Source organism: Schistosoma haematobium, chromosome ZW (genome assembly GCF_000699445.3).
Source record: "Schistosoma haematobium chromosome ZW, whole genome shotgun sequence".
NCBI classification, from domain to species: Eukaryota; Metazoa; Platyhelminthes; class Trematoda; order Strigeidida; family Schistosomatidae; genus Schistosoma; species Schistosoma haematobium.
In genome coordinates this window covers 71,215,554-71,229,059 of record NC_067195.1, presented here as the reverse complement: position 1 = coordinate 71,229,059, position 13,506 = coordinate 71,215,554, and the positions used below count along the sequence as shown (strand labels likewise).

The 13,506-nt window shown below is 30.0% G+C and overlaps 1 protein-coding gene across 1 annotated transcript in view; it reads right to left on the bottom strand.

Annotated features, from left to right (window-relative positions):
- Positions 1-13,506, bottom strand: part of MAP3K5 (Mitogen-activated protein kinase kinase kinase 5) — a 64,160-nt gene that overhangs the window by 14,349 nt on the left and 36,305 nt on the right. Inside the window, exons 19-23 of the mRNA XM_035732654.2 lie at positions 11,400-11,518; positions 8,457-8,626; positions 4,762-4,811; positions 2,991-3,054; positions 1,563-1,618 (exon numbers count right to left, since the gene is read on the bottom strand). Of these exons, the coding sequence (XP_035586091.2) occupies positions 1,563-1,618; positions 2,991-3,054; positions 4,762-4,811; positions 8,457-8,626; positions 11,400-11,518 (459 nt within the window). The remainder of the gene's footprint in view (positions 1-1,562; positions 1,619-2,990; positions 3,055-4,761; positions 4,812-8,456; positions 8,627-11,399; positions 11,519-13,506) is intronic.

Here is a 13,506-nt window from a genome sequence, read left to right as displayed (position 1 = left end):
CATTAGTGTGAACGGTTGAATTTTGTTATATTCTTCCTGTTTGCTGTCTTTCTTCAAGCTCTCGCCTCAAATTCATCAACCAAGGAGTATATCAAGCCTCTACTCTTATTTTTATTATCTGTTGTAGTTATAGACTGTTTGCAGCTGATGAGAAGCTATAAAATAACATTTCCTCGTTTCGTCCTAAAAATATTATTAGGAAAACTAGATATACATAATATTGTAGTTTACTTAAAGCGTAATATTAATTAATACAGGTGAATTAATATGGTCATTTCTTATTTAACCAACAGATATGTTGTGTTGAAATCGCTATGTTCTCAAACTTGCATTTTGGGTATTAGTTAATATTCTCATGAATACTGTAAGAGACATTTTAAACTAACATGTTAACTTTTCGAATAATTAACAACTAAAAGTTGTGGAACAACTCAATTCAATGTGAATAAAAACTAATGTGTGGTGCATTATGCAAATTATGTGCTTTTACTAAAACTTGATAAGACAATAAAATAGTTAAAAAATGAATTTACAAGTCCGTAATTATCATAGTAATATTATTCTATTACTTTTCCTGAATGAAAACTAAGTGTAAAAGACCGTTATACTGATAAATGTAATCGAAACAGTATATTTTATATGCCTGCTCAAAACATTCTTTTTCGTAAGTCAACTCATTTATTCTCATGATTACTGATTCTGACTTAGTTTGTATGGCATTCTTTAGCTAAATAAAATCACAAACTGAATGAAGAATTTCCTTTCCAAAAAATTCTGATCAGGTTCTAAATTCAAATTAATGTTTCAAATGGATAGCCAAGTTCAATGGAAAATCTTGAATTTATAACAGGCAGTTATAAATTGGTTTTAATAAGTAGATTCTTTATGAATTTTGTAACTAAACAAAGAGATAAATTACAATTATAATGACATTATACGAATGCTGGTACTTATAAACAATGTTGGCACATTTTTGTATTTGTATACAGACATAATCTAGTTTTATATAAGTCTCAATGACTATTAACACATAAATATCACAGCATGAATTTATAAAATGTTCTTGGTTTACTACTAAAATATCAATATTTTGTAATACTGTTTTTTATTCAAAAGTTAACAAGTTGAATTATTTCACATTGATATTCTGAAGAAATGATTATTTTAATGATGATAGATTGAGATGTTTGCCCTATAACTTTATAAAACAAAATAAAGATAAGTGTTGACCATTAATACTGAACTTAATGGAACTTATCATTATTAACTATAAGGTTCCATGGTTATATCGAATAGGGCATTATGGATAGAAGTTGAAGAATAAAATTGAATCGGGACAATGGTCGACAATTTAGTGATTCCTGTTTTCAGTGTTTGTTCATACGGTTGAAGCTGGTGAGCAAAAGTTACTTTTCAGTTTATTTATATATTATTCTATTTACAAATACAACAAAACACTTAAACTTTTGCTAGGAACAAATAAATGGATGTAGTTTATCCAAGTTTGTTAGTATCTTGCTTCAGTGTTCATACTGAATAATATATTACATTACATAACTTACCCGAACCAGATATAATCACTGGAGAAGTTGACTGATTTGATATATTTGACAAAGATCTGAAATTAGAGTATGCCATATTTAGGATTATGATTATGTATGTTTGATTAACTTGTTATTTGTTGTTTATGATAAAAAAAAAACAAATCCACTTGTATTTTTCGGTCTAAATTCTAGTGATTAAATGACATGGTTATGAGAATGAAGCTACATTGATTAGTGTTGCTTCATGTAAAATATCCTATTCACAGAGTTAAATGTTCCTTTCAATGTAGCTGAGCTATGTTGTGTGTGAGATGGTTGTCGACTACAAGTAATGAAAGATGGTTGCTTAATGTCGAGAACTGATCTAAATTAGACATGAAAATCGCTGGATGTCGTCTCAGTGGTCTAGAGCTTAAGCGCGTTAGAACGAGACCAAACATCGTGGACTCTACTTTTGTGGTAGAATCGTAGATGTGTATTGCTCAGAAGTTTCACAATAAGATGAAACAGGTGTTCAATGCTTTCTGTTTAACTAATATTAATCCATGATATAAACTGTAACAATTAGTTATCCACTGAAGAAAAACACAGGTATAAACCTATGCATTACGTAAATAATTTACAAACTGTTTAACTGTATTTAAGAAAATATTTCATAAATGGACTTATTCCAAATGCACATAGTCATTTTTACTTTATTTATTGATCTACCTATTAAGTTCAATAGTAATTTTCTGAACTATTATTATATTATTTTATTATCTTAAGGTAGTTTGTTATTAAACTATTTAGATAAGTTTTATTCTACTTTGATTAGATAATATCAACTAGTTCACAGTTTACTTAATTGTATGAAGTAATATAAAATAGAACTAAAACACTTGTACTTCTAATTACTAGTTTGAGATAAGATTGAATAATAAATTTCTGATTCCATTTTGATGCTCAATAATCGATAAATATAATTATATATTACTTATATTTAATAAATGAGATTATTATATGTTTAAGATTTATGCAATAAGATTATCAATATATCTGTTTTAACAATTTAGAAAGCACTGAATAAATATATACAATACTAAATGAGGTATACTTTGTAGTCAGTTTACTTGGAGAAAGTACTATATGAAGAGGTAATTTAGATTTTCTTAAAGAATTAATTAATAGTGTTGGTTTTGAAAGAGTCAAATAGAAAATCAGATGTTTAGTACTCTATGATTGCTTAAATAAACATCCGTTTGTGAAAATTAACTCTTAAGGTTTACATACGAAATAATAGTGTACTTTATATAAGATAACATTTTCAGTTATTTCCTAAACAGATACTGAAATATTTGTAATACTCCTGTTGTTCATCAAATTAAACCGGTTTATGGCATGTGAATAAAAAGAGGGGAATTATTTGCTTTTGGTTAATAAATATTGACATTTAAAACTAATTACCTTAGAACTGCTTCAGATGATTTACAGTTAGGTTGATAGAATTTATTTGACGGCCGGAACCTGTCTGAAGTATTAAGTAAAACAAAATGTATAAATATACAACTATCTAATAATATAATACAAAATTCTGTTATAAAAAGCAACAAAATGGTTTTAAGATGAAGTCAACTGTTTCACACAGTTTCTAACATCATCATTCTAGAAACTGATAGTTCAGTTGTGAATTAGTAAATTTCTAATGAACAGCACTCAACTGGAATTACTGTGTTTTTTTCTTTGTGATGAATGAAATTTATTATCTTAATTTTTTTTAGTTGACGTTTGTTGTAGTCGTAATACTTACTTCTTACTAATTAATATCTGAGTAGTGATATATATATATCAATTGTGAAGTCTTTAGTGAAATTAAATTCTAGGAATCCAGTCTTAACGTATATGTACTCTAAGTGGTTTGATATTGGTTACTGCTGAGGAATGAATTGGTGTTACTATAATAGTCTTGGAGGAGGTTAACCATACCCTGAATAGCTCTATGCTAAAGTATCTCTCTATTGGTCATGTTACACTCGTAGATATTCATTCTTAACAAATATCAAATAAAAGAAAACATAGTTTAATACACGATCTTCTTCCTAATGACTCCAACAATTGGCTTATTTTGTCCTGATAGCTTTAAAATTTAAAAATTATACTAATGTCGATGCTGACAAGTTCTCAGGAAATAAGAATTTTCTACTGAAATATAGTGTTAATTTTTTTTAAATGCATGGAACATCATCAATTTACTAAGGTAAGAAACATAACTACTTTTAAAAACACCAATCTTTAAATAGTAAGTTGAAACCGATATCTTTTTTCAATTTCAATCAGTTATTTGTCTTTGCCAGTTTTGATTTTTTGTCAAGAAGTTTAAACCTAGCTTTTAGTTTATAATCAGTTTATAAATAGAACAATAAAACGATGGTTTAGTAAATAATCTGTAGATTGCGTATTTAAGCATTGCCTTATATGTTTATGTGATCATTTAGGCGATATTATTAACCCTCACGAAATGTGGCTTACTGTTGATTACAAAAAATCTATATTTAATGAATGTATTACCATTAGCAGTTAATCAGTAGTATTAATTCAAACGTTACATATTGAAATTAAAAAAACAACAACAAATAAAGTACTTTTGCTTGACTAGTTTCTCATTGACAGGTTGCTTTTGAACTTCCATTTCTCATCATTAAAATAAATTATTCAAAGGTTTTATTTTCAAGTTTAGCTATTTGACTTAAATTCTTATTAAATTATTATTGTAATTTGAGTTAAAATTTTACGCATAGTTTTCAAATCATTATTAGATGATTATTGTAATGTTTTCATTCATATTCACTGAGAGCAAATGTATTTTTTAACTACAAACATTTTCATTGATTTAGAGTTAAAAAATTTTCATCTTTTTTAATTGGGAGATTGGTTAATTAGGGAATTCTTAGAAACCCTTATATGAACTAATTATATACTCCTTATATATATATATACTTCTTATATAATGTCAACAGAATTGGGGAAGTTTACTTCTTGTAAATAATGGCAACCTGTAAATGCAATATTGTCCAAAGTTCTAAACAGTAGTTTTAGTTGAAGTTTCGAAGTGGTATTACTTAGATTATTGAGTCGCTGTCAGAATAAAATACTGACCAATATAAGAAAAAGCCTAAAAATATAACTAAATACAGTTATGATCACTATAGTATATTAGAGCAGTAAACGAACTACCTACCTGAAGAGTGTGTTAGTCCCACTGGTTTACGTCGTCTTAATTTTGTAAAACTGTAAATATAATTAACCAAGCGGTTGGAGAAAAGTTAATTTATTGATCATAATGTAATAATAAGTTATAAAGATTACACTGAAATATTTTAGTATTTAGACATGGTAAATTTTATTTTAAGGATGTACTTATCAATATATATTGAGTTGGACACAAATACAAGTTTAAAAACTTGATCAAAAGAAGACAACAAAGGATTTTTAAGAGAAGAATACGAACAATTATGCTGGAGGTTTTCAAAATGTCAAACAAAATTACCGAACTGTAATTAAAAAAACAAGTAATGAAAAATACAAATGAATTAGGATTCAAGACAAAACTAGAGAATGGATGCAACTATGTTGATTGAGGTGACATCAAGTCTACGTAATAATGATCAATATTTACGCTAGTCTCAATATCTCCTACGAATTTCAACTCATGAAATAAGTAAAATATCTATTTTTACTTCTCCTGAAAAACGTAGAGTCTATAGAAAAAACTTTTGAAAATGTTTTCTATCATTTAGAGATGAATACCTGATATAAGTTTGTTAATATATGATTTTTAAATATTTCTTTAGGAGCTCAACAATCTGATTACGAGAAACATATTACGTATAGTGTGCAAATATAAACAAATTTAATTATTTCCATCCACATGAGGTGCAGTATTACTACAGAATAACGAGGAACACATATACTGGTAAGAATGGATGTGAAATTCCCATTGTTACACAGTGTTAAGTTGGTCGCATTTGTTTGGAAGTTCGATTTAGTAGAACTATTTCTGCAAACGATAAGAAATCGATAGAGTATCATTTCAAGTAGAATTATTTTTCTTTTATCCCATTAAAATGTTACTTCTAGTAGGATGTCTGTGACAAAACTATTTAATAAAATATAGGCATTTTCTGAAATGATTCAAGTGAATTAATTGACACCTATATCTTGTAACCCATATTGATATATCAGAGATTTTCAAAGGCTTTTAGAGTCATTAGTTGAATCAGTGACTTTTTGTTAGTCATTTAGAGCCAACTTAGTACATAATGTTTGCGAAAAATAATTATTCGAAGTAATCAGGCATATTGAAAAGAGCAAGAACAAAGATTTTATCAGTGAATGAAAAGACAACCTTTGATAACCACCAAGCATACCTAATTTTATCCAAATACAACTTAAAATATTAGCAGTTTGCACTTTAATCTGAGACATGAATCCTCGACATCAAATTGAAGGTACAATGTTCGCGACGACCAGAAATAAAGAATTGTGACTCAATTATTACAATTAACTAATTTTACTACTCGTAAGTAGATGAGGTGAATAGGGATATTTATGTCATAGCTAAAATTTACAGTTAATTTTCAAAAATTTGGCATATTTTAAAGAATAGAAATGTCAATGCTGATTATGTATAAACTTTAGTGCTTAAACGGATTATTGTGTACAACAGTTAGATGAATCATGGAAGCATCCCTGTACTATAATACGATTTATTATTTTAAGGTATATGCTTTCATTATAACAACATTAGTTCAGCTACGTAAGTTTTCTCCTTTTTTATTTGAAAAACCTGTGAATTTATATTTAATTGAGATAATTAACGTGATGATTGAGTCTTGTATGTCAGTATGTATGGGTTTAATGAGTAACGCATAGTTTTGTCGAACAATAACCATTTAGATATATAAGGTGCAACATAGGGTAATGTCTTCAACCTGTGATCGAATACAATCACGAACAATATAACTAATTTCTATATACATGAAAAATTGTCATACGTACAAGATTGTTTTCGGAAAATCCTGAGTATCATATAGTCTGAAGAGGCAGTAGTGGAAGTATGCGATGAACAATCACGGGAGGTAGCTGAAGATAATTTTAAACAAACTATTCAAAAACTAAGTGGATATTTTATAAAAAGATCAGAAATAAGATAACGACTTAAAAAAACATAAACGTTTATGGTTCCTACTGTTATTTAAAAGGAGAATTTTCAAGGAGAATCCTGCTAACAAAAGAACAAGGAACTCTAATCAAAAGATTATTCCAATACAAATAAAAACAACAAAAACTAATTAGTTCATTGTTAAGCTACTTAAATAAAACAAACTTATATTGGTTTTTGGTTTTATAAATGTTTACTCTGAATGAATGTGATACTACAAAAGATTAAACACATATTATATATATTAGGATCTATGGTAGATTTTAGAAACACATGCTTAGTATAAGGGGATTTGTGCTCAAGCTACTACAAACAATTAGAAACGCATTACAGTTAGAAATAATGACGTTCATCTATAACAATGAAAAGATAATTGTTTCTAATGTTATCAATTAAAAGCGACTAATTGTCTTAAATTTAATAAAAAGTGGTTAGATTATGGAAATTATTTGAAGAAATGAACCAAATTATCAGCTGATTCTATATATGGAGAAGAATCAACCAAATTAGTCTTTGTATACCAACATAGCTCAACTTAACAGTCAATGTGTACATGGATTAATGCTGACATAGTTTGGCCTCTCATAGATTTCTTTAAACCTACTTCTGCACTGATGGGCGCCGCTTATTGAGGAAGGAGGTGGTCAGGCATACGTGGCATTTGTCATAGGCATCTCCGTAAATGAACATTCTTTACCTCATCAACAGATTTATCGCCATCGCCTAGTGCTCTATGCTTAACTTCATTATTGCCCACTCGCTCGTTCCAGGAAACGCGAATAATTTTTCAAAGATACTTATGATCGAGAATCTTCAGCCTATGCATGTCATTACATGTCATAGACCATGTTTATAAGCTACAGAGTAACACAGAGAAGACTTCTGTGAAGCCTATAGGCATACTTGTTGTCAGGCGGATATCGGACTCATAATGCAAGTGATATAAGTTTGTAAAAGCCATGCGGGATTTGAGAAATAGATCCTGAGTTTCTTTTAGACACCAACCCAACAGAGCTGGTGAAAATTCTAAGATAAGAGAAGTGGTAAACGCGCTCAACCACTTCAAAATCAGTTAAAAAACCTTGAAAATATTATACAGCTTTCTAGGAAAACATGCAGTAGCTATCTACTTAGTTCACGAAATAACTATTCTATTGATTATCATTCGGTCGAAGTCTCAGGTTGCTCAAAACCAAACACTTCAAATTAATCAGGGATCAATCTAGTAGTTACGATAACACAATGTAGCTGTTCACATACATAACAAATATAACAAAGATTTAAACATGCTAGCCAAACTAAAAACAAGGAAATCTTGGCACACGAAATATAGCAAAGATAATCTAATGCAAATATCAAACATATGAAACATATTGAATTAGGTCAATAAAAGAACAGACAAATTCAGAACATAATTTCTGCATAATATTGATCAGAAATCATGTTGCTTTAAATGTTACCTCTTTTTTGTCACATCTCTTATATATAAATAAATGATCATAGAGTGGTGAGATGTTGTATGAAATTAATTGCCAGCTTTATAAACTGAGATGGTATTATATATATGTATATAATAAAATGATATTGTTAAAATTTCAAAATACTTTACTTGTAGATAGAATATATAACAACATGCTTAATGTTTCAAATGTAGTGTTAATAAATCGTTGATGAGAATCTAGTTCGGTTTATATTGAGAAAATTTCCATTACCTTAGGATAAATTGATCTGATAACAGTTCATTAGCGCTAGCACGATTGGATGGTTCTATGATAAATGTTTTCAGTATGAAGTTTTTGCAAGCTACTGAAACTCCATCAGGGATCTTGGGGTGTTGCAAATCCATACCAACTCGATAGAGAGCAGTCATTGCATTCCCAAGCTAATTTGAACAAAAAACGAAAGACAGTCGAAGAAGTGAAATAGAGAGAAGTATTGAAAATTCCTACAAAACTAAAAGGGAGCAAATTCCGTTAATTTTCAAGACTATTCAAAATATGTATGTATGAATGAATCAAGTATTATTTCAGGATGATAATGCAAAAATTCACACTAAGAAACATAATTGAATATAATAGATAAACTGTGTGAACTCAGGGAAAAATATGAGACAACTGGTCTAGATGTCGAATATTGACTGATCGGCAAATTGGAGCTAGTAACAGTTGTATCAATAAAGCCCACCAAATCCACGAAAGAAAGCAGAATATGAAGATGCATAAATTATCGAACTTATTAAGATCTACTTCAACAAATGGAGGTGATTACTTCAGCGTTACTTCAGTCATCAATGTTATTTAAGTCCATTAACAGCTATATTGATATGGTTTTGAAAAACTCTAGATATAAATTGTTTTTCTGGTCTCATCATAAGTGTGGAATGCATTGAATATATATGCTACTGGATTCCTTTAGCCTAATAATGTAAAAGATCAAACATTACTTCTGTATAGTAAGACAGTCTATTGTCGTTACATCCGGTTTTTCGTTGGTGAACAGAGATCTCATCGGGTTCATATATTTGATCTTTGGTAATCTATTTTTATTGTACTATTAGTGACAAACTATTCTAAATTATGGACAATCGGTGTTCTTTTTCCGGTAGTCCATATTACTTTTTAGTACACTAGTACGTATTCATCATATTGTAACATCATGTTCACTTGTTTTATTTTTTATGCACTTGTTAAATTTATTTCCTATCATTGAGATTACTTGAAAACTTGGTCTTCAGTGGATGAAATTATAAATAATGTACATAAACCAAAGAAAGACATTCAAAGTAAGTGGAATGACTATGAAAATTATGTGCTTTCAGTTTTGGATAAGTGGTGTTTAAATTGTCATGTTATTTCTTCTTCATATTTGTTTAGTCGAATATGTAGACTTAATGTTAACTCGATTATAGATGAGAAGATAAAGTTAACCCACATTTTCAAGCAGCGATGCTGAAACAAGCATGGGAATTAGTATGAGTGATGGATTCACAATTGTGTTTATATGTAACTTCAACAGATTTAAACCAAAAGCGCACATAGAAGTAAAATATTGAGATCCAGATTTCCTTTCGTTATTCTATATACAAGTAGTAATTATAAAAGATGTGAAAGTTTATAGAAAAATAGTTATGCAGTCTTAAGCACAAAAATTGATCACATTCACTACATTTTTATGGTTGAAATTGAACAGTTGATTAACAAAATCAGGATCTTGTTTTAAGTATGAGTTTCATAGAAGTCGATGGGTTACTTAAAACAAAAATGCTACTTTCTTATAAATAAAGTTTCTATAAGTTTTAACGTTTACGTAAGTATAGAAACGGTTAATTGCTACCTAACATCTGCCATTTGATTCAGTTGGAACGTAATGTTTGACCGGAGAACTAAGTAGGATTAAGTAGAGTTGTTCTTTGGTATTACGGATATTATTTGATTACCTGTACATCTCATTTATGTGTTTGTAAGATTACTTTAACATCCTACTGTATGGCTTGAAGTAGTAGATTTTTGGATATATTTCGTTAGAAACTACACGTTACGAATTGAATTGACGTTATCTTTAGATTATGTTATGAGCTTAATCTATAGAAACATCACAAAGAAGACCAGAACATAACCAAATGACATGGAAACTAGTGATGCAATTTCAACCATAGAACTTTAAATGATACGCAGTTTATGATCTAAAGGGAGTCAATCTATTAATTGTCACCTGTAAATGTACTGATTACCAATATCCTTACAGATGAGACCATAGCAGAAACCAACTGTTATTTAAAGAAGTCTTAAAAACGACAAAACAAGAAGTTACGACTTCACTTCAGAGTCAAACAGAAGAAAACTCAGAAGGGAATAAATTGTTAAGTAAAAATGATTGACGATAGCTACCAAGGAAGAAATAAACATTAATCACTTTTGGATTTAACATTAATAGAAAATCAGAGGGTATGTAGATCTGTACTAATACCATTCATTTGGTTTATATCACCACTGGTTTTACAGCTTTATACGTTAAACTACTTATTCTTTAAACAAAGGTTGTATAATGGTATAACCAATCCGCTGACGAGCATACACCGCCTATTCTTAGTATGAAAGACCTTTCACTTTGGAGCACACTACTTTTTTGAATGGTACTATGTGATGTAAATTTTCACGTATTCGGTTTGTACTAAACATTCTTGACGCCTAGTCGGAGTACTCATACTAAGGGAGATTTCCAACAATGCTTTACGTTCTATACACTGATGGGAGGGACTAGAACATTTGTCTGTTAAGTAAACAAAAGTACAGAACGCCTACTTAAAGCTTTACTTCTAATCACATTCAGTAAGTAGTGTATTGTAACTAGTTTTGTGCGCTGTGGTTACAAATTTAATCTTTATGGGCTGAATATACCTGATCAGAAGTGAACAGTTTCAAAGAAATGTTAGTTAAAAATTGTCATTATCTGATTGTATATAAACTATAAATGTTAATGAGATCTTGGAATTTCGCCATGTTGAACTTGTTCATACAAGCTGTGAGTAAACCTTACTAATCACAGCAAATATTGAATAAGTTGAATTATACCCTTGGTTTATGTGTTGGCTTGGAAAGACTTTTATCTTCATCAAATTATAAATTGATTCAGAATATTTGTTTACATATTATTACCTCACTGAACGGCTGTTTTCCTGTCAACATTTCTACAACAGTACATCCAAAACTCCATATATCAGCTGGAAATCCACAACAACCCCTGATAAGTTCTGGTGCCATGTAGCGCATAGTACCTTAAATAATGGACATTAAAAACAGTAAAATATGTCAATTACGACAACATAGACAGGGTTATTCTGAACGCAAACTAGAGTTATTGAATTGTGTTGTAGACGGTTATGATACTTTCAAAATAATTTATAGATAGAAACAACTCAAATGCTCTTCGTTAAAGTGCTAAGTAGTAATAAGCTTAAACTTATGCGTCCAGAAAGAAACAGTCATCGATTTATTACCAAGTGATTTTCCTGAGCACAAAATCATCAAGTATTCAGTCAATCCAGTTCGCAAATGCATTGCCTTATGTACCCATACCACGTCACTAAAGCAAGACTAAATCACTAAGACAAATTACAGAGTAGTATTAGTAGTAGAAATAGTAACAGTAGTTATATTAATGTAATGAACGAAACTCATGTAAGGTAAACCGAATTATTGTCCAATGCAAAATCACACAATAGCCTACTAAAATATGAAAATCATACATTTGTACTGCTTTTGTGCATTATCCTTTATATAATTCTGTTGCTCTTTTGATTGCTTTCCTATTCACCCTTTTCTTCCCGTCTTAATATTCTGCTTTCTATTGCTGCTACGTACTACTTATATCTGTCAGCATAAGCAGCATACACGACAGTGGTTGTAGGAATAATTAGTCATAGACTATATGATTCGGGAAGAAAGAATGAATTCAAGAAGTAGAAGCTCAGGATCGAAGATATGACAAAGAGTAAACTGATCGACATCGTTGTGACTGACTCTGAAACTTATCATTCAACGTTGCTAACTATTGGTTACGAAAGTCGCGAGAACCCTAATCAGACAGTCTTTATCAATTATTGTTGTCCGATTTGAAACTAATCTTTTGTTCATCGGGTGATTATCAATCATCCATAACTTATGTAAACTCATATCTTTTGTAACTACTCAACAACTACTATTAATTTTCGAATTTTAAATAATAAACTTTTTACTTAATTTGTTTCTGGTAAAAGTAATACCAAAGTCAGAATTTTCAACACAAATGTGAAGACAGTTCTACTATATGGAGAACTACGAAAGCCATCGTCCAGAAGATACAAGTGTTTATTAACAGTTGTCTACGCAAAATACTTCGGATCCGTTGGCCAGACACTATCAGTAACAACCTACTGTGGGAGAGAACAAACCAGATCCCAGTGGAGGAAGAAATCAGGAAAAAGCGCTGGGAGTGGATAGGACACATATTGAGGAAAGCACCCAACTGCGTCACAAGGCAAATCCTCACCTGGAACCCTCAAGGCCAAAGGAGAAGAGGATAACCAAAGAGCACATTACGTCGAGACAGACATGAGAAGAATGAACAATCATTGGGTGGAACTAGAACGGAAGGCCCAGGACAGAGTGGGTTGGAGAATGCTGGTCGGCGGCCTATGCTCCTTGAGGGGGTGGTTGGCAGGCATATGTAAGTAAGTAAGTTCTGGTAAAAGCATAATTTGCCATAGAAGCAGGTATATCATGTAATTTAAGCACCATTTAAAATTCATTTTATCGTTGTATCATAGATATTTTAATTGATTTAAAATATTCCAAAAACCAAATATTGTTGATTTTCACTTCATTTATAATAACACAAACTCCGTCTATCTCTGCACTTAAAACTTTGAGCAAAATAATCGAGCTATTATCTTAATTCCGAATGGTTAACTCAAAGCTATCGGTATATAATACTTTAACCTGTTTTCTTGATATACATTCCAATGATCTTACATATGGATATGTAAGTATATACACGTACTAATTGATAAACTTTGTCACCTTAATTAATTGTTTAGCATTGTTGATTATTGGTTATCAATACGAATAATTTTCAAGAAGCTGATACCTAGAAAATGAATTTACTTTGGCTTTTTTTCAAATAGTGAATAAAATAAAGAACAATGATTCAGAAATTTGGTTAATATTAAAATTTATGTCAGCAAAATCATTTTTAAATGTTTTTCGTTTTAATGGAATGACAAAC